General features: G+C 40.1%; 1 protein-coding gene across 4 annotated transcripts; it reads right to left on the bottom strand.

Annotated features, from left to right (window-relative positions):
• Positions 1-2,971: 2,971 nt before the first annotated feature.
• On the bottom strand, positions 2,972-21,796 carry osbpl1a (oxysterol binding protein-like 1A). Of its 4 annotated transcripts, XM_041040301.1 has the most exons (30): positions 21,521-21,796; positions 20,388-20,449; positions 19,511-19,640; positions 19,354-19,439; positions 19,174-19,248; positions 18,920-19,031; positions 18,677-18,762; positions 18,037-18,181; positions 16,911-16,978; positions 16,774-16,818; positions 15,300-15,373; positions 15,056-15,119; positions 14,845-14,946; positions 14,615-14,737; positions 14,383-14,464; positions 14,072-14,178; positions 11,240-11,402; positions 9,276-9,462; positions 8,368-8,443; positions 7,723-7,857; positions 7,476-7,573; positions 7,178-7,360; positions 6,951-7,058; positions 6,671-6,760; positions 5,488-5,614; positions 5,086-5,199; positions 4,864-4,987; positions 4,691-4,781; positions 4,152-4,172; positions 2,972-3,618 (listed from the first exon to the last, which is right to left on the bottom strand). In XM_041040301.1, exons 3-30 carry the CDS (start codon positions 19,632-19,634, stop codon positions 3,516-3,518), a joined length of 2,913 nt encoding a protein of 970 aa, XP_040896235.1. In that variant the 5' UTR covers positions 19,635-19,640; positions 20,388-20,449; positions 21,521-21,796; the 3' UTR covers positions 2,972-3,515. The 4 variants fall into 4 exon arrangements, with proteins under 4 accessions (XP_040896235.1, XP_040896234.1, XP_040896236.1 ...); XM_041040300.1 differs by lacking the exon at positions 20,388-20,449; XM_041040302.1 differs by lacking the exons at positions 4,152-4,172; positions 20,388-20,449.
• Between the last annotated feature and the right edge of the window lie 230 nt (positions 21,797-22,026).

Below are 22,026 nucleotides of genomic sequence, written 5' to 3'. Positions count from 1 at the left end.
CACATCCATCTCACACTCAACAACACTGGATTCACTTTACATTGGAGGTAAATGCATCAAACATTTCACACAAGGTCTTCCAAAGAACATCAGCTTTTATGAAATGAGTGACTACAGTCTTCTTTTTCTGCTTTTTATTTCTCTATTCAGGGACAACAAAGTACAGCCAAGTCCCCGTGTCCTCACCGTTTGTGGGCTGCTTGCGAAATGTGAAGGTTAATGGAAAGCCTGTTGCATTTGAGACAGAATCCAGGGTGGTTGATCCTGTGAGCATCAACAGATGCCCTAAATACTAATGACATGTAATTAAACTTCTTGGACGGCACAGACCCTTTGCCGTCAAAATCATACAGTGCCAGCAAACTTTGCAGAAACCCACAGAACTTGATCTGAAATTTAGGATACCAAAGATACCAAAAAAAAGTAAGGATACTGAAATTTAGGGATTCTTAAAGAAACTGACATCTCCATCAGCTCACGTGGAAGTGTCCAAGAGGAAGAACCATTTTCCAAACTGCCTGCCACCTCAGTAATGGGGCTGCTGCAGCTGAGACTGACCTCTTTAATCTGTCGTCTATCATTTCCTCATACTATTGTGTCTGATGTATATCTGGTCTTTTCACTCTACCAAACCATGCAGAGCAGAATGAAGAGCAGTACAATACACCTGGCTTTTTTTCTTTTCATGTGGGTCTGTTTTTACTTCTTTTATTCATACTAAATGACAAAGCTCGAGAGATATAGGAACCTGTACTACATACCATTAGTACCACTAAACCAAGTTAAGGGGAAAAAAGAAAATTAATTACAGTTTCAGTTGCTCCCCGATCAAAAAAACAAGGTATATATTATGCAATAAGGATGATGTGTCATGTAATCCAGAAGGTATAAATACAATCCAGGTGGAGGCTGTTTCATTAATTATGATGGACTTCGTGCTGCACTAACCCTGCACTTCCTTAGAATCAAGAGCCTTTAATGTCATATTGTCTTAGAATTACACCCAAAAGCTTTTAAGCTGTGTGACCTTTTTAGTCTTTCATAAATTCAGTTTGGTGAGTTTTATTTTATATGGATTTAAAATTAAAGAAATAATAATACTATCAAAAGACTTGACATGCTCTCAATCAGAGCTCTTTCAACATGCATTAGGTTCAGGCTGCTATTCTACTTTTGACCATGAGATGGCGTGCTCCACCTAATCTCTCAGTATGTGGTGATATAGGAAGCTCTTACAGTGTCTCTAATGTGGCTGCAGTGCTGGTTTAACATGCCAACTGACATTTCTCGGGCACAGATTAAAATCATCCCTCCCCCATTTTTCTAAGACTCATATCAGCATCTCATCACAAAGCAGCACATGGTTTGTGATGGTGTGTAGATCACCACTGTTACCGGCTGAAATACAATGTAGGAAGGCAAGTTTTGAGGTTTAGATCTACGAGTTTGAAGGTTTGCAGATGCCAAAATAATACACTATGATTAATAATCTTATGTGATGATATTTTAGAACTATGGAAAGACCACAACAGTAATTATCTTTGGTTGTATTGTGATGATGTAAACAACATTTACGTTACAGATTAATCAATAAACTGGAATGTGCGCTTGCACATATTTGATTGGTGAGCGCTGAATTGTGTTGCAGCAAAAGGTGAGCCGGATTCAGCTGTGATTTTTAGCATCCATTTGCACTGGGTCCCCCACTGTACTAATACAAAGGCCCCATTCAAATTAATGCATGCATTATTTCACACAGTGCTGTTCTCTGTACAAACACAGCTATGGTTCAATGCTGATTGCTAACATACAAGTCAGTTGCGCTGGGAGACCTAATTACTTTGCAATAGATTGGCCTATGCTCTGTGGTTTACATCCTGGAGGTGGATTTGCAAAATTGACCCTCTTTACAACCAAGAAGCAAAAAACATGACCTTGTGTTCAGCATCTCTAGTAGCTGCCTCAGGCTGTTCCCTGTATGTGCCATCTACTTCAGCACTGAGCACTGAAAAGGTAACAGCTAGCACAAAAGGGAGAAAAAAGTGAATACAATAAAGTTTGTCTGTTATTATTTTAACGCACAAACTGTATTTAAGTCGCTGCACGATTTAATTATTCTTGTCCCGTATTTTTTGAGCCCTTTGCTTGAGCCTTTGTTGTTGCCTTTTCATTATTGATAGCTATGTGATATATATATATATTTAATTTTAGTTTCTTTCATTCACATGCAAATTTTCATTCACACATACCTCAATTTCTTTTTCAGCCCCTGAAATTGCTGAAACGTTTTAGCACAGTGCCATTCATTTCGTGGTTTCCTCTTATTGTTCCCTGATCAGAAGCAACAGCCTCCGTCACATATGTTGCTTCAACTGTGTGAGAGCGTGAAACAGGGCAATCTCTTATGTGCTAGACTTATGCTTCACATGTGTGCCACTGGGATCTTTTTATACAATTTATATAACTGCAAAATGGGAGAGAAAGTGGTGGACTGGGTTACCCTTTGTCTATCTGGTCTCCAGGTTGGGAGCTGGACACAGGCCTGAGCTCCACTCTAAAAAAAAAAAAGAAGAAAAAAGAAAGAAATCATCTTGTTGCAGAAAACATTTGATCAATTCACACATTATTTTCAGATTCCTCTGAAATTTTTGTTGGATACCTAACATAAATGGTAAAAGCATAATGAATACACTGAAGTGTTTTATTTAGGTTTGCCATAAAATACTATAATTCTCTACATGGAGGCGAAACGCATTAAAATTCAGTATTTTCTACATCATGTGAACTTATTGTTCTCTAGCCAACTTTGTTTAGTCTAACAGACTGTATGATACACACGTTTTAGATTTTCAGCAAAAATATTAATAAACCTCTTTACAAAACTTAATTTTTTATGTGCATGCTATAAAGTGTGGAGCAGAACAGAAACAGGATTCAGTGGACAAAATGATAAAAACAACCAAAACATATGTGCTGGTAAATTCTTAATGTCAATTTACAAGTGTAACAGTGATATAGAAAAAATACTTTTTTTTTTGTTTTTTACAAGGCAAAATCAGGAGAAATAACACCCACATCAACCTCATATTAAATGAACTGTTAGTGGTCCGAATCCAGAGGAAATGTGAACACCATGAGGTCATTGACGGCTGAATGTGTGTAAAGGATATATACAGATGTACAGACTCAAAACACTATTATGAACATTTAAAATATGACCGATGGACGCTAAAACCATGAACCCCTGTGCATCAGCACCTCTCCATTGTGCTAAAAGTCCATCGTGAAGAGAAACAATCAGGTTTCAATATAAATACAAATGTTACATTTCAAAGCACTGTCAAACAACTTCACATTTTAGAACTTTTAAATATTGATTATTGACAGTTTTAACATTTTAAAGTAGATTAAGGCCACGCAGTTTAAGTACACTGTTTTCATATTGCTTGTAGTTAAAGTAGTTGTTCAATTAAAAAAACAAAAAAAACAAAACTGTTCTGTGCAGGAAATGTCCATTAGTAAATGTCTGGTAGCTGGCTGTATTTCCTGTCCCAGTATCCACCAGAAAAGAGCCAGTCCTGGGAGTTGTTGTAGGGGTTTTGTCCCTGTTGAAACCACCTGAAAACACGGCAGACACACACTCAGTGACACCAGGTAGAGAATCATAACTCAAACAAATAACAGAAAACGAGAAAGGACGGTCAGCCATGCTTCATCACGAGGTTATGGGTAATCTGCACAGTAGCTGACAGCTTCTGTTGTTTGCTTTTGACTCACATTGACTTAGTATAGTTATATATTTTGTGCATAAAAGCAAGGAGGGGAATTATTCAGGGGGCGGACTCCTGTGGTGTTTGAGTAATTCCATCTAGTGCCAGTAAGTGGAGCCACCATGCTGCTGTGTGTGTGTGTGTGTGTGTGTGTGTGTTTGTGTGTGTGTGTGTGTGTGTGTGTGTGTGTGGGGAAGGGGGGTGGGGTGGGGGGTTATTAATCACATTGTCCCCAAACTGTGTTATCAGCTGTGATTCTCTGTCATATCTTAACAGAAAGTGGGACACAATCAGAGTTAAGATTCAAATCTAGAGACAGCAAGGTCACATGATCACACCACACATTTCAGGCACACCAGTGAAACAGCGAGCAGCTCTAACCTCGGGCCCAGGGCAGGACTCCTTAACATCAAAGCGAAGATGCAACAAAAGAACAAGACAAGTGAAAAAAAAATGGGCATTTAGCTCGAGCATTTCAAAGCAACAAAGGATGAAACAGTAAAGAAAAAGATGATAAAGTTGCAACACAATGAAAGCTGCAGAGTAAATGTAAATTTTGCCAGTTCAGATTAGCATTTTAAACTGAGGATAATCTGAGCTGATCCACACTTAACTAAAGAAACACTTTAACATTTTGAGAAATATACAAAGTTGTTTTATTTTTTGTTTTTGCTGAGAGATGGATGAAAATACTGACACCCCTCCCACACATGTCCATTAAAATATGAAGAAACCATCAGCTGCTGGTTAGCTTAGCTTAGCATATAGACCATAATCATCAAGCCTGACACTGATCAACGCCCCTGTCTTAATATTTCTTAGAATTGGTTGGTCCTTTCAGTGACAAAGATTACAATTACATTTATGTCGCAATGAGAAGTTACTGCAAACAATAGCTTTTTTTGTTTTTCAGACCTCACCTTGTTTTCCACTCCTCATCAGATTTGGAGCGGTTTTTGCGAGCAGCTCTTTGTTTTTCCTCAAGCCTCTTCTTCTCCTCACTGGCGTGATCTACGTGGTAATATTAACATTCAGATTGCTGTTGGAGTATTATTTTAATTTCAGTTCCAGTGGTGTTATTAACGATCATTACCGATGTCACCGTTCTCCATGGCTCGTATATCCGGTCTCAGCCTGCAGTCCGTCAGAGGAATCACTCCCTCCATCTCCTTATGCAGCTCGTTCAGCTGCATTGCAAAGGATGTGAAGCTGTACATCTGGAGTTAAAGAGAGTTTTGTTACGTTAAAACATTGCAGCACTAATTTTGAGATGACACTCATGTGAATGCATATAGTGTGCGTGAATCAGTCAGACCTGGGTAGAGTTGGCTGGTCTTGGTGCGATTCTCCACAGCAGCTGGCTGCCAGGAATCACCTGCACAGTGTCTGCAGCTGGTGAGGGAACCTCCTCCTGATCCTCACTGCAGCCCTACAAACAGAAATAATGATGCACTGACAAGCCTACATATCAATTAAGTTCTCTGCAATATGCATTACTACAGTGCATTACTTTATGTTTATTTATAGAATGGTGCTAGTTACGAATGTTAGCAAAGACCTTCTGATATTCATATCAGAAGATATCATTTTATTTGGCTTTATGCTGTTGGTCCTCATCCTTTCCATCAGTTCAGCCATCAAACTGCATTATTCACACCATGAATCATAATAACAAACTGATGTGATCCCCTGCTGTTCAGGAGAAAACGGTTCGTACCGCTTTGCTGCCCTTTTTCTCTTCTGCCCCCTTCTTGTCATTTTTCTTATGTGCTTCAAAGCCAGCAGGGTCAACAACATACAGGCACTCTGTCCATTTCCCATAGAGAGCACAAAGCTTCTTTTTGCTGTGGGGGAAAAAAAAACACACACATACACACACAAATAGCTTCAGGCGCAAACATTAGATAATAATTTCAGTCATTTTTAGCCTCAGAAATTCAACAGATTAAAATTTCCAAGCAAACAAAAGCTCTAAAGATCACTACAAGCTCTTTCGTGTGCGGTTTCATAGTGAAGTTAAGGAGAAATTCAAAAGCCTGCCTCTCAGGCTCAGGCGATATCGACATTATGTTGATGAAATACACAGGATTTACTCAACTCTCTGCTTGTTATCAGCATCTCTTCTTACAACATAGCTTCCCTCAGTGTCATTTTGTGCATCTGTATTTCTGCATATCTCCCAGTGAATCTCTGTATCTCATATTGCTTATTCGGTCTTGTTCTCGGGGTTGTGCACGCTGCTTGTGTCCAGTCATTCATGTTGAGTCACTGGCTCTGTTGTGTTAGAAACCGCGTGTCCTCCATTTTTAACTGAACCATCTGCTCTTCTTTGTTTTTGTAAGTGTGTCTGCTTCATGTTAGCTGCCTTCTCAATTAGTTATTTTTTAATTTTCATTTTACACTAAAGAACATGTACTTCAAGAGCTGGTATTGATGGGCAATGAATTATTAATTGGGTGAATTGTTAACTGATAATTTGCATGATGATTTGATTTTATAATGGGCTCTGGTGTCACACTTACAGAGTTAGAAAAGAGCTCAGTGTGGTGACCCCGGGCCAACCTAATTTACTTTGTAAGTCCTGATTCACAAATGAAGCATATTTAAACATCTTACTGATTCATATTTGCTCTGTGAGTATGAAGGGATATGGTTTGGTAGGCATCATATAGATAAATCAGCTGTATGACACTGACTGTCGTCCTAGCTAATACCTTATCTTGTTGCAGTTTGCAAATAAGTGAAGGTTAATCCAGCATGGGGTGTGAATTCTGAATTAAAGGCTGGCAGGCAGGGGATATTTCAAAACTGTCCTCATACCACTCTGTGGAGTATTTGTACCAAAGTGTGCTCATTATTTAAATGACTTCCTGAACATCGTGCACCGCTGTAAGCCGTACCTTTTATCCAGAATATACCCTTCAACTTTGTGCAGTTCTTTGCCAAAAAGGCCACATGGCTTGAAATTCAGGAAGCACCTTTCTCCAGTTCTAGGAAAAAAGAGAGAGCAGCGACAACATGATTTCTGCTGACTGAGTCATACCGCTCATCTGCTCTTCCGCCTGGTTGATCAGACTTCCCCAAAACATTTACATAAGCTTTATCTGACTTCTAGCCACGTTTACGATCAGTGTTCAACAGACATTTTAGTTACTGGCAGTTAAATTTTTGTTCTCTTACCTGTGGTTGATCACTTCTACATTTCCATACTGCTCAATCCACAGTTGGCCCACAATGATGTTGTGAACACAACATGTAGGATTTGTCCATGTGTAGGCTTCATTGTACCTGCAGAGAAAAACAACAACAACGTGAGGAGAGTGCAAAAGTTCAAAATGGTAATGTGTGATAAAGTCGACAGACCGCTCATACAAAGGATAAACTCTGATGTCAGTAACATTTCTTACTTGGGCAGCTCCAGCGTGATGACACCTTTCGGTTCAGCTTCCACACTCTTGCCCCAGAATTTGAGTTTGGGGTAAATGGATCCATGAAAGACAAAGTCTTGTTTCAGGCCCTCAGCGTGGAAGGCACTGACCGGTGGGTGGTGGCTCACCTGCTCGGATATGAGCCTGAAGCCCAGATCCTCTCTAGGAGACAGGGGAGACAAGGGAGGATCACAGATGTACTGAATGTGTGGTGAGTTAAGTTCATGTATTTTAGGATACAGTCAGTGTTGAACACAGGCTCTTCAGTCCCACTTACCTGACCAGTTCATAAGTTTCTCCCAGCAGGGGGTTGAAGGGTTTACCTGTCCGCTCCCACTGGGAGGCCACCGCTGACACAGCAAATGCAGCCACACACTGCCAGCAGCAGATAAACATAAAATCACGCACAATCTTATGCACTAAACTCACAAGCAAAGATATAATGCGTTTAAAATATGGCTATATGGTTATTTGATGCAATTTAAGTCATTTTCACATGTTATGGATGTTACACAATGTACAACCTTCATTCTCTCAATAGAGTCTGAAGAGGCGTTGGCCTGGTGGATGAGGTATGTGTGCTCCATGTACTCTGTCAGACGCTGCAGGAAACTGAGCGGCTCGTTGAAAATCACTGGCATCGTGATCTTGGACAGTTCCTGAAAGGCACAGAAAGAGGAACCGAGAGACACGTTTTCATTTACAGAGAGAAAGTAAAGTCTTTTCACATGGCAATCCTTAATGTGTAATATTCACGTTGACTGTTGAAAAGGCTCAAAGTTGTATCTATTGTGTCCTTCTCTGCAATAAGAAAAAAAAGCCTTAGAAATATAATTTTCAACTACAGGATTAATGAGCATAATAGGTTTTTGACATTCCATGTAAGGATTATGGTGCCTGAAGTCTTTCAACCTAATCTGGAAACACAGAAACCTACACACTCAACACGCTACAACACATTACAGCCACACAGTAATGTACTGTTCTCTAATAATATCTGATAATTCAGAATTAATCCTGAGGGGAACAGATACTTCAGATATTTCACTAAAAGCCAAAAATGTGACCCTCACAGTAGCACTGGGTGTCAGCGTATCATCAACGCTGACATCCATAAAGCTATGTCGTTAGCGTGGCTAATAAAAACAACATGCGAACATTATTCTCACCATTCCGATGCAGTTCCTCAGGATACTCCAAATGCTGAAGTCATTTCTTGAAAACATCGGCGCGGGTAAGCTGGTTCTAAAAGAACACGCACACATTAATAATGCACAGCTGTATTACCACTACAAGGCGTGCATGACACACTGACTTTGTGCTACTGCTCCAAAAACAGACACTTTTCATTAGAGTAAATATACCAGATATATAATGGTTGCAAGTGTCAGTTCTTAGTCAAGTGACTATAGTGAAGGAAAGCCTTTATTGTATTGTGTGACATACTGGAACAAATCAACACAGGTGTCAAAGGTGGTCAGCAGACTTAGAATCATCCATCAGTAGAACTTATTTCCTCTAAGTCTAACGGATACAGAGGATGAGCTAAGTCAAACTATGGTAAAGGTTTTATATGTTGGAGATAATATACTTAGAATGACAAAAATATCACGTATAAACCATGTAAGGATAACATGAGGGATTAACATAATGATTAAGTTCAAAATGCACTCCAAAGCTGCTTCAGGGATAAGCCAACATGGGATCATACTGCAGACTGATTATTGCATTACACTGTGACCTTATCAATATTTAACAGCCCCAACACAGAGCTCCATTCTCTCAATACAACTCTTCCTCCTGCCTTTATCAGGCTGGCCCTGACTCTAAATTATTCACAGTATGAAGTGGAAAAACCTGAGGGAGGACATAAAAATGAAAACAAAGATCTCTGAGAAAACAGAACTCAGCAGTTTGGGAAACATGACAACCTGACACAGCTCTTGGATATATTACAGCAAGAAAAAAAAATGCAGCAATAATAATCTGATACGATGAGACAGGCCCTTTGTTGAGTTCGTTCATCTTTTGATGAGAGGTGGATAAAAGCACTGAGGGGGCATACAGCGCAGCTGACCTATGCTTTGTGATCCCATTGGGCTGAGCCTCGTCCTTGTCGCCATGGTGATCCTCCTGCAACATGCTGGTGGGGCTGCTGCAAGGGCTGCTTAACATGACAGAGCCTTCGTCCTCCTCCTCGTCCTCCTCAAAGGAATGGCTGGCCACCGTCTCAAAGCCGCTCAGGGAGACCTCCGAGTCCGATTCTGACGGAGACGGACACATGGAGACGATTCAGCGTGACCACAAAACGTTTTCAAAGCCTGATTCCAAATGAAAAGGTGGCCAGCTCTCAGGTAGGATAAAACTACCTGTTTAAGCGCATGAAATCAAAAGAGGAACATAATAAACTACCTCAAGCACATGTGAATATTCTTCATAGTTTATTAGTAAAACCAGTGTCAACACATGCATGATTAGAGACACAAAGCGAAATGTCGCCGGTTTTAGCTTCTTGTAAATGTATCAATTTCTGCATGTACATTATGTTGGAGGGTTAAGTTTTCAACTGTGAAACCCTAACCCTGTTTAAAACCATACCGGCCCGAATATAACTATATAAGTAATATAAACTTTTTTTCTGGCAATTAGGTGTGAAAAATGTGGCTGTTGTCTTATACTCGAGAACTAGACTATTGCATGTTCACAACACCAGATATTCTTTTCGAATGGAGAGATTATCGCTGTAATGCGATCTGCTACAGAGAGTGTTGCATTATGGGTTGTTTGTAGCCTTAATGCTGCTTGGCTAGTGAGTGTTTTTAGTCTTTCAGAGTCAGTCAGCTCTGACAGTGTTTCAGTGGCCCAGGGCAACCTACAGGAGTTTCTGAAGACTCCTGTCAGATGTTTTTTTTTCTGCCATAGAGGAAATAAATTCATGACAACTGAAAAAGAGTTCCTAGCATCTCCCGTCGCCTTTACTGAAAATCTGTCAAACAGCACAGAATTTCAGCTGCCACGGATGATAAGCTCAAAAGACGTGAAAAATGAAAATGCTGAAAGTGTCAGAGAAACTTTCCCAACAGGACAACTGCAAAAATGTTATCTAAGGTCAAAAAGTCCTTTGGAAATGGGAGGCGGGGTTGTCTTATAATTAGTATGATACTTGATATATTAATTGATATTAATACCCAGTATTTTTTTCCCACTAATGCAAATTAGTCACTTAACAATCATTACCATATTCATGATGTGTAGCACTTTCATTAAAGCAGAAGGCAGAAAAATAAAACAAAAAAAAGATTATTTTTCTAACTTCTGCTTTATTTCTTTACATTGATTCTGTTTATCTGTTTGAGTATATCACATGTGTATGCCTTTTTCTTTTTATGATTACAGTTTAATTTGAATGTGGACTGCCTTATAAATCTAGAATCTTTTAAAAAATAATTAATTATTATTAATTATTGAAAACACAAAACAAAACAAAGCAAATTCACAATCATGCTCAGCGGCAATGAATACAGATCTCCCATGCAGCTCTGTTGTTTTGTATTAGCGTTTCACTTTTTTCAGCCTTGACATATCAGCACTAACTTCCTTTCTTCAGTAGTATTGTTTACACAGGATGTCAACACATTCGTATCAAATAAGGTAAAACCTTTTGTTTTTATCTGATTAAGTTTAGATATATAGAACAAAAAACAAGCGCAAACTCCAGCAAATGCAGAAAGTTCTGTTTTGTAATCATTCTGAAAAAAAAAATCCTAAAGCATGTTTTACTTTTTTTTTTTTTTAAATGTTACTACACCATGCAGGTTTTTCATAACAAAAAGCACTCGTGAAAATTCTTTTTCCAACACAACCAGGCAACACTGGAGCTTACGTCACGCTTGATGAGCGGCAAACATACCAAAGACATTCACCAGCAGGTAAAAGTATTCCAGTGTCCTATAGGTGAATGACAGAGCAGAGAGTGTGAGCGGGAAGCTCGTCACAGAATCTCTTGCGTCTCCTGACGAGTTTGATAACTTGTCAACTCACCAGACACGGCGTCGTGGAACTCATCCTCGCTGAGGGCACTCCGCGGTGAAGATCCCTTGACGACGGATTGCTCAAGTTCGTGGTGCTCCGTGGCCAGAGTCTGCAGTGCTTCGGAGAGGATCTTATTCTTCTCTACCTCCTGCTCCAATTTCAGACTGCACACCTGAGCTCGCCACACACACACGCACGCACGTACGTACGCACACACACACACAAAGACAAAGAAGGAGACTAATCACTCTAGAAACATAAACCAGCCTGAATTCTATCTTCCACATTTGATAACTGAATAAGAGCTCTCCTGCCTACCAAATTCTTATTCCAGCTCTCATCACAAACAGCAGACATATGTGCGTGACTAGACTGATTGCGATGGCAGTGGGTCTGCAAGTAAACAGCATGTTGACTGACTGATCCTCCCCTCCGCACTGTCCTCTCATTATCAGACCCACAGAGAGACACAGAGATGGAGCTGAGAGGGATGAGCCATGTTTATCTGTAATGGGGGACAGCTGCCCTGATGCTGCCGTCTCAAATGGCCTGTCAGAGAACATGATTCCCATGGAGGAGAGGGGATCAAATGACAGGTAATGGACTCAGATATAAACCATTACAGCCTCCCTTTTACAGAAGACATTAGTGTTGGTAGTATGAAGATGTACTGATGTATTTCTGAAAAATATCACCTCATTGTTTCCCCTCATGTGTGAATACAATGTTGGAGACCACTGAGGAGGCAGTGTTTTAATAAGAACTGTCAAAGAAACAAAGAAAGGGAAAATTTATGGGAACTTATAGTACACAAGATGGTAACCAGGACCAGAGCAGGCAAGTGGGGAGAAAGTGCTGTGTAATAAAGACTGCAGATCACTTCCCATTATTGCACAATACTGAACTTTAAAGAGAAAATTCCTGCTGCTCGGCTCCTCTACAGGTGGTGCTAAAGTGCAAGCCAGCAACATTAAGTGTCTTTCCTTCGCAGGGAGAGGGGTGAAAGAACAGGCCCCGTTGCCCCATTCAGACTGCATACCATTTTGTGTTGACAGAGATATACTGTACATGTTGGAGCTACTCCTATTGAACACAGGCCTATTCATGGTGAGCTCTGAGATTCTGCGAGCCTTTTATCACGCACTGTGCCTCTGCAGATCACAGTTCAAAAGGCTGCACAGCTGAGCAATTGAGGCCCGGCCCAGGTGTAAACCCTCAAAGCACTGGACTGGCTGTTAAACTGAGAACATTCAAATGGTTTCTGGCAGCCTCTGCGCACACCAGCAGCGCCGCCTCCTCTAAAGATCCCAGAGAAATTCAGCTTCCTTGTTTGTGAGATGAAGCCGTGTTAGTGAGTGGGAGGAGAAAAGCAGACAGTTCATATACACATCAAGACTTAAATGGATTTTTTCCCAACACCTAGCGTACGTTTTAATAAATCAGGCTTTGTTTTTACAATTCTGTTCATGTCTTAGTCTGTGTTAATATGTAAATTTCATGTTTTAGATGCAGAAAATGACATGCGTCAGGCAGAGTGGCATGTCAGAAAGGACAGCTTCTGAGTATTATCATGAGAAGGTGAACATGCCTTGATTTACATATTCAACAACTCAAGCGTGCATTCATCAACACATTAAAACACCGTGGTGCATCGAAAATAGCAGCTCTACTATTTATCAGTTTAAACCATCAGCAGGGAGTAGACAGCGACTAATTTTCATTCTGATGTGACGTCCAGATAAAAAGCTGGTTCAGACTCACTTAGATCTTCAGTGTTTGCAAACTAAGTTTGCAAACACTGCACAGCAGTTTATGTTGTGATAGCTAACCGTTAAGAGTGTATAAGGTCATTCAAAGCAATGTTGAAAATACATAAGCATGACTGATTATGGCAATAGTTGAGCTGGAGACTCTTTAACTTATTTTATGATTTTTGCATAAATATGTAATAAAATATCCTGATTTGTCAGTCATTTAATTTGCTGGATTACCCAAAAATGGACATTTGTGTCCAGGCGTTTTATCCATAAATAGTTTCTAAACTGATTTTCCAGAAAATTACAACATCTATTTGACAGTATAAGATTTCATAAACCATAATTCAGGATTTTATGCATATTGCCCTCCCTTATTGAGTACTGTTTGTCTTGCTGTGCCAAGTGAATCAGAGTGCTGCTGGGCTTGAGGCCGGCATAGTAAAACCCTGGTAGCTCAGTGCTGTTTGCCTCCATGCTGACATATAAAGTATAATACTAATGCAATTTCACAACTTTTTACCCCTGGAGGGATGTAATCTACTCACTGAGTCCTTTCATTACAATCAAACCCATTGAATCACACACAAAGAAAACCCATCTGATGGTTTATAATCACTGCGCTGAGCTGCTTTCAAAAGAGGGTGTGAATGGTACCAACGCTGTCTTATGAAACTTTTGTTTTTACATCTTATTCTTTAAAAAAACATAGTTATATATCTGAGGGTCACAGACAGCAAGCATCCTGTTGATTACCGTATTTATAGTCTGCATTTATAGCATTGTTTAAATGGTCAGTTAAATCAAATCACAAATTTTCTTATGTGGCCATGAAAATTGGTACACTTGAAAAACTCTATATCTTTGCATAAACAATAGCCTGGTTACAGAATCCACAGATGTCAAAACAAACTATAGAGACTTTTAAATGTTGCTGAAATCTATTTTACCTCAACAGAAGTGTTAGAGCTGAATATTTCCAAATATTAGCACATTCTTTATGATTTAAGTGAACATACATAACAGGATTAGACACACACACATCCGAAAAAAGACAGAAATCTGTCCTGGGGAAGCTGACACTTACCCCTTCCTGTCTGGAGTAGAGACTGAGACAGACACTGAGACTGGAACTGGTCTCACTGGTCAATGCACATATTTCTTGCATTTTCTGCAGTATGGTGGATGGAAAGCCTGAGGGGACAAACACACTGATGTAGGACTGTGACTGAAATGAAAAGGTTTTTCAAGCTGCTTAAAAACCAGAAAGACAGCCTGAAGTCAAGATGAAGGTCGCCTCTAACGACAGAAACAGATGGTGCAGACTCGTAATGTGTGAGTGAAAAACAACAACAACAACAACAAAATCTTAAGTGACAGTGAAATAACAGGTTTTACTTTCTGCCAGCCTCTCATTTTTCAGCATGGACAGGAAAGCTGCCACCTCCTTCTCCAGCTTCTTTTGGCTGGCCTCCGCTGCCTGTTAGCACGGAGACGAGAGGAGATTTGCAGATGAACAAAAGCAGTGCAGGATGGGAGGACCATGCTTTCGAGTTCAGCAAAAGCACTATATATCATTATATGATGCTTTGTTATGACACAATAATTATGCATTTTTTGTTGTTGCCACCTGTAGTGAGTCTGCTAACTCCCCAAGTGACATCACTTCCTCCTCCTCCTCCTCGCTGCCCTGCTCTTGGGAGCAGTAGTGTGTGCTGTAAGCCGAGTGCTCCTCCAGTGCATCCAGCCACGTCTGGAAGACAATCACACATTTTACTTTGGTTTGTCATGAGACCCAAACACATCAGTGATTTAGTTGGCAGCATTTTAGAATCCTGCAAGAGGAGAACTGAAACGTACTTTTCTCGTCGCCTCTGGATCGTTTTTGGGCGACACCTTGAAGTGATGCACGCTGTCATCAAAGCACTTGAGGGTAAAAAGGCAGTTATCTTTGGCCGGGATCTGGAAATGAGAATATCAAAAATAATGCCTTGTGAAAAAGTTACATGCACAAATTCAATAAATCAGTCAAAAAAAAAAAATGAGTGTGATTTTGTAAATGTTAGCTTACCAAGCAGTGGGCGTTTGTCAGAGACTTACAGCCTTGCCTTCTGGTATTAGAAGCTGCATCTGACCTTAATGTGAGAGAGAAAGAGCTGTTTTGCTGAGGCCTTTCTTATTTTTCTTATTTTATCTTCTCTTTCTAACAATTTTATCTGTCTAATCAAAAGTGTGTAGTACTTCCATTTATCTTATGAAGGTCTTTCCACATGTCTGATTAAAGGAGCACAAATGAAGCAGGAGATGGCACCTACTGTTTTGAGTACCAGGACAAAACCCCATCCTGAAGGGTGACCCAGTAGGAACGCCAGCCAAAAAATCTGGAGCTCTGCAGGAAGACAAAAAGGAAAAGAATCAGTAGTTTGATTTTAAATTACTTCTATTATAGTTCAGTGTTCTTTTTTTGGTTTGTTTTTTTTAATGGGGGCTGAGAGCGAGCACAGCAACTCGAGAGAACACATTAAGTTGGAAATGCATTCACGAATTTGACAATACTTATGCTGCATTTAGAAACACATTGCAAATGCTAAAAACACAAGCAGATACAAAAAAAAAAGCCACAATACACACGCATGAGTGAGCTATGTCTAGGTTTGTTCTCTCACTGATTAGCTCAGCGGGTAGTGAAAATGAAGTCGGTTTTTAGGGTTTCTCAAATCTGTGCAGACGTAATTTGGAAGCTGCCGTAAAGTTTCTGACTTTTAAATAGAATCACATCAACATCCAAATGTTAATTCTGGTCTCTCACCACTCCTGTAGCAAAGAGTGTACGCTACCTGCTCGGCACCAAACAACAGACAGACAAAGTTAGAAACTAGTTGTCAACGTAGTGGAACATTAAGCAGTAGAGAGCCAAGTATTTGCCTTAGGAGATGATGGAGACCAAAACAGAGCTAAACGGAGAGTAAATAATGGATTTACATTTAGCAACTGTTGCTTACATCTCAGCCATTTCAACTAAAAAGGTGTGAATCACATCTGTGCTTTTCTCGTGCAAGTCAAAACATGTGCTGTGAAAAACAAAAGGGTGTACTATCACACTACATGCAGTATGTTTAACAGTTTGTACAGATCAGTCCTTTAGTTTTCATGAGATTTTGCACAACAGCCTCCATCACTACATGTTAATGACCCTGCAGTATCTGAGTAAAGCCTGTACTATCTTACATTTCTGATTTGATCTGCATTGTTCTGCCTGGGAATCACGTCGCAGGCCAATGACCCATCACTGTGCTGACATTCAATAAAGCAGTAAAGCAATCATTACCCAGATCCAATTCCCTGTGTAGTGATTCAATACTGAACAAGGTCTGAGACACATTTCAGCTTCTGTGGACACTCAGAAAAATTTCAGAATAAAAGCATAGTTTTTAAATAAGTAAATTTAAAACCCTGCTGATGTTTAGAGTTTTTTTCCTCAATTCTTTTCACAAACGCAAAATAATTAATACAACATTCACACGCACATTGTACAATGTCTCATGTGATAGTAATCTTAATTAAAAACACATCGACAGGCCTTCAAAATAAGCCATACTGTACAACACCAATAAATTCACAAAAAGGTGCAAAAGGAATAAGGAATTAAGGAACATTTTAACTTTTATCTTGTGCAGCAGCAGTGAAGGAAAAACTGAGTATAACATCTCTGTTTTGCTTGTGTTTTCTAAATCTGCGATGGACAGTGTTCTCTCTCAGTCACCACAGATAATAATCCCCCGACTTTACCTTCCACAGGAGTCCTTCGTGTTTCCTGACATGGTGGGTCATACCCTGAAATGCAAAGAGTGAAGAAAGTAAAAAAAAACAAATCAAAGAACAAATCAGAGTAACTTTGGGAAGTCAACTATCAGCTGAGCACTCACTCGATGAACGCTGCCTTCAAGGACCTGCTTCATTGCTGTATCGCTGGCCAGGTCAAACACTGTCTGGCCTGTGAGTTACGTGACACACAGGACAAGTGGGGGCTTTAGTACAACAGAACACACACATACATAAAGCAGGGAAAAGTACTGCTTGATTGAACAACATCTAAAGGCTGGTGACAACTGTTATAAATACCAAGGAGTCATTTACATCTAATCCAGCCCCAGCTTGTGCCTCTCATGCAATCATTGTTTTTTTTTTACACTTTTTGCATTGATAATAACATTTGAGTCACAGAAATAACAGCTTTGTAGTAATAAGACTTTAACTTTTCTGCAGAAATGATAGCTGGTCACTGAGTCAGCTGCTATTTTTGTTTGGGTGAAGAAATGGAGACAGAACTTGTGAAATTAGTAAAAAAAAAAAAAAAAGAAATGAAATAATTTTTTTGGTATCCACTGCGGTCTTTGAAGCGTGTGGAGATGGAGATGTTTTATAAAAGGGTAAGGATGTGGTTATTGCATGTTCTTCTTATAGATACTTTTCTCACAGAAGAAAAGACTTCAACTAACTAAAGTCTTTCTGTTTGTGCTCTATCTAAAAACAAATAGATAAATAAAAGTGAAGGGGTCACAAATGCATAGTTTCATTTTTAAAAGAGGCCAAGTAATTTCCTGGAACAGATGGACACTGTAGAATTTATCTAAAGTTACTCAAACCGGATTAGCTAGTGCATTTGCTGGGGACTACTTTCACCTGTGGATGAATACTTACTTGGTATGCTAGTGAACACTTTACTATTTTTAGAATTATAGCTGCCTGTATGTGGGACTGACTCAAAATAAACTACACTGTGTCTGTTCATGATAATGAAAGGACAGGTCACCCAGTGTGATGCTGTGGCTCCATGGTGTGTTTTTAATTGTTTTTGGACGACCGTAGAGCTCTACGGCGCAGAGAAATGAGACACACCAGGCGCTGGCTACACAGGGAATACTTGGCAATACAACAAATTCATTGTTGGTGGGTTTGGCCTTTTCATGAGAAATATATCAGATCTTGCCAGCCTTATCCTCTGAAGACAGGAGTCATTCGTGGCTGCCAGCTCTGACTGATGCTTCTTACCATTCTTGTTCTTGATGTTGGGGCTGGCTCCATTCTTGAGCAGCTTCAGGGCACACTGCCTCTGGCCTCGATAGGCTGCACAGTGCAGCGGAGTGTTACCCAGCAGATCTGTGCAGTTGATGTCCGGAGGCTTCTTCCTGCTGAGCTACAGCAGGACAAAAACAGATGGGTTGTCTGGACCCGTATCCTGCAGGCCTTTATTATTCTGACTGAACCATGACTCTTTCATTTCTCACATGTTGACCAAAGGTTGGAATAATTTACTCCCACTGGTCATTTTATGTTTCAAAAAAGTCTTTTGTTCTCCAGAGCTTTTCCTAATGAGGTTTTCATTGCCAATTCTGTTGTTGTCACTGACAATCACAGGGCGTCGTTGACTCTAGACTTGTCGTGACTTGTGAATATGTGAACATGTTTGTGGGTGTAACTGTCATTTCAGATACAAATAAATCTGAAATGAATATAACACACAAAAACACTCCCTTTCCCCCAACACATTAACTGCATTAATTACCCCCAGATTAGCTCAGGACCTGCCATATTATTATTAAAGAGATTTAAGTTCAGATTAAAGCACGTCTGACACTGTAATTTCATATCTTTGGGAGTTTTACACCAGGTATCAGTGTCGAGCACTAACCAGCTGAGTTAGGGTTGAAAAGTCTCCTTCTCGTGCAGCTTCCAAAAGTTTCTCCTCCAGCTTTCTCTCCTCTGTTCGTTCAGCCGCTGGTATCAGTACAAGGATGAGGAGTGCAAGAAAAAAAATGCATGACTTCAGAATTTATACATTATATAAACAACTTGTATGTGTGGATATTAAAACAGACAACATTTGTAACAATATGCTTTCATGAAATTTCTTAGACGACAACATGTCTCTCACCTTCCAACATGCTTCTGATCTCTGCATTTTGAGTGACATCTTTGGGAATCTGTGCTGTCCCATTGATGACAGTAGCGCATGCATCATAGTGCAGCAGCAGCATGACAACCTCCTGATCAATACGTGATTGATTGATTGATTGATTGACTGAATGGATGAATACATGCATGCACAAAATCATACTATCAACAAAGAGATGAAAAGATTAGAAAAACTTAAAGTCTGAATGGAAATGTGATGGCTCATTAAGGTACCTTTCTTCCTGTGAAGGCGGCTTTGTGCAGCGGTGTATCTCCGATATTATTGGGCAAGTTAACATCTGCCCCCGCCTGCAGAGTGTAACAACGCACTCGTTAACCATGCAGTTATCTAAAACCTACAGTATAGTGTGATTGGATTTAAAATCTCCATGTCCTCAAACAAAGAAACCTTACCTTAAGCAATTCCTCCACCACATCTCTGTGTCCAAAGTAACAAGCCAAGTGAAGAGGGGTCCATCCCAGGTTAGACTTACTCTTACCTGAGAAAGCATTACACACTTCATTACGCCAACACTATGACTGATGTTATTCCCATGTGGTAATCATGTACCTTTGCAATTGATGTTGATGTGCGTTTGTTCCCTGATCTTGGACATGAGGAGCCTCTGAATCCCCGGCAGATCTCCATTCCGGGCACAGTGGAGGAACTGCTCCTCTGGCTCCAGCTCCTCCATGGACCCCTGCAGAGGAAACAGGCCACGGTACAAAAGATGCTTTTGATTTAACTCAATATGAATTGAAAAGATTCTTTCCAGCAGCTGTACGAGGTTTATGCTTCTTACTGGTAAGTTAGACAGATGAGCCTGATGGTTTATGAGAAAATATTTCAAGAAAAACACTGAAGCAAAATAAAATAAAAAAAAAAGCAGGGCTTCTGCAATTCTGTGTGCCACTTTCATAAAGTTAAGAGACTCACAAGAGACAGATTAAAAAAAAATCATCAAAACTGAAGCAGCAGAGTCCAGGATATCCTGCCTTTTAGTCTAAGTTAAAAAAAAAAGTCTCATGTAATCTCTCAAGTAATCTCAGACATTATATAATCCAGTGGTTTTTTTAGTTGTTTCTGTGATGAGAAAACTGAACCGGAGAAGCTGCCTAATTTTAAATTTCTTAATAAGACATCATCCTTGTTTTTTTTAGGACACATGAGGAAAAAGTCACATGAGTTTCTTTTATCAGGTGATGAGGAAAATGAGGAGAAGGAAATAAGAGTTATTACAAAAGGTGGCGGTCACCAGAGCAGCCTGACAGGAAGCAAACGAGTCCACCCACTCCACTTTCTACAGAGTCCACATGACTGTTCTGTACTTCAGAACAAAACGCTGGCATGCAGAGACAAAAAAAAAACAAAAAACGCCTGCTTTATGTCATGTGGCTAAGAGGAAGGATTAATGAACCACAATGACAAGAGAAGACAAATCACTCACTGTCACTCTGACGTCTGCCAGGCAGAGGGAGGAAACTGGCACTGAAACAGGTTTACCTGGGACTGGAAAGCATGTGACACTAACGGTTACTCAGCCTGTGTTTTAACTGACCACTTCAGTCTCACTGAAAGAAATTCAAGAATTCCCTCTACGCACTGTCACTATATGATCACAGTACTTGCAAAGTTGTGTCTATCATCAATATTTAAAATCTCTTTTGCATTTTTATTCATTCATTATATTGATTTTCTGACATCTCCTTTGACTCTTGTTTGAGTTATGACAAGTTTCACTTTTCAAACGTCAAAATGTCAAATGACAAAATGTCCCGCTCAGTACAGGCATACAGTTCTTCAATGACCAAATGTAAGTGTTCTTTTAAAAATGCCTGTTAATGCTCTGTGCTTAAGTAATGAGGGACAATACAAGAATAAGATTTTCTCACAAGAGAAAGCTATGATTCGAGAAAGGTCAAAACCTTTAACACAAATGTGTAGAAGGACATCATCTCACGGTCCCTCAGGCTTGTCTCACAGCCCTCAGGGGCCCAACCCCTAGGTTGGGTACTCCTGGAATGAACTACCAAACTATATATTAAATAGCTACAACAGCAAAATACCACTCACACATTGTCACGTCAGTATTAACAATCTTACAATGTTATGTCGAATAATGTGTCAGAGACAGGGGCAGTACTTTTACCTCTGATACTTCATACTTTAAGTTCACTTGGCTGATAATATCTCTGTACTTCTACAGGATTGGGATTAGAAATGCAAGATATTTACTTGTAATGGAGTATTTTTACATTAGTGTGTAGGTATTTCTACTTGAGTAAAGGACCTTTGCTCTTCCTCCACCACTGCTGTCATGTAACTTTACGTTTACTTTTCCAGATTCTGAGGAACAAACACAAAAAATTATTTTTACACATCCATATGTATATAACACGCACCCATTAAGTGTATATTATACAACACAATTTCTTGGCTGCCCCAAATCCTTCCACCTGCAGGGTAAATTCATGATTTAAATCAGCTTAAACTGAAGCCAGATTTTTGCCTACAGCAGCTGTGACCAGGTGACATGTGGCATTAGAAAAACCCATAATGAGCAGCGAGCCGAACACTTACTGCTTCAGCCTTGCCCGGTCCTGTGAAGTAAAATCCAGAGCTGCTCTCACTCAGGGCCTCGCTGCAGCTGCATGTGATGATTTAAGCCCCCTGAGCCGCTTCCTGCCGTTCCGCGGCAGCAACGAGCGCGCGGCGCGTCTCACCTGCGACTCATCCCACCGTCTGTCACGCACCGCACAGCTCGCATTCACCGAGACGACCGACGGCGAAATACCGCTGTCTGTGTCTCTCTGTCTCACACAAACACACACGTACACACGCCTCTGTTTTTTTTGTTTACACTGACATCAGCTGATCTCCGCAGAGCGGAACTCACCAGGGTACAGCCTTCGCGCATTTCAAAATAAAAGCTTAGAAAGTTATTTCAAACGCAGAACACTAAGGTTTCCAAAAAAAAAAAAAAAAAAAAAAAAAGAAAAATTCAGGTCGGGCGCACTCTTACACATTACCTACAGTTTAAACAGAAAGAAGAAAGAAAAAGAAAAATCAGGCAGTTGCTTTGTTCA

Source organism: Toxotes jaculatrix, chromosome 6 (genome assembly GCF_017976425.1).
Source record: "Toxotes jaculatrix isolate fToxJac2 chromosome 6, fToxJac2.pri, whole genome shotgun sequence".
Classification (NCBI taxonomy): domain Eukaryota; kingdom Metazoa; phylum Chordata; class Actinopteri; family Toxotidae; genus Toxotes; species Toxotes jaculatrix.
This window is presented reverse-complemented; position numbering and strand designations above follow the sequence as displayed.

Bases quoted from the DNA above. Each gene is read 5' to 3' on its own strand.
- osbpl1a (XM_041040301.1), bottom strand. From the start codon at position 19,634: ATGGAGGAGCTGGAGCCAGAGGAGCAGTTCCTCCACTGTGCCCGGAAT. The intron at 18,763-18,919 runs GTGAGAGACATG...TACTGATACCAG, and splicing joins GATCAGAAGCATGTTGGAAG to CGGCTGAACGAACAGAGGAG. The intron at 16,819-16,910 runs GTGAGTGCTCAG...TTTGCATTTCAG, and splicing joins TTGAAGGCAGCGTTCATCGA to GGTATGACCCACCATGTCAG.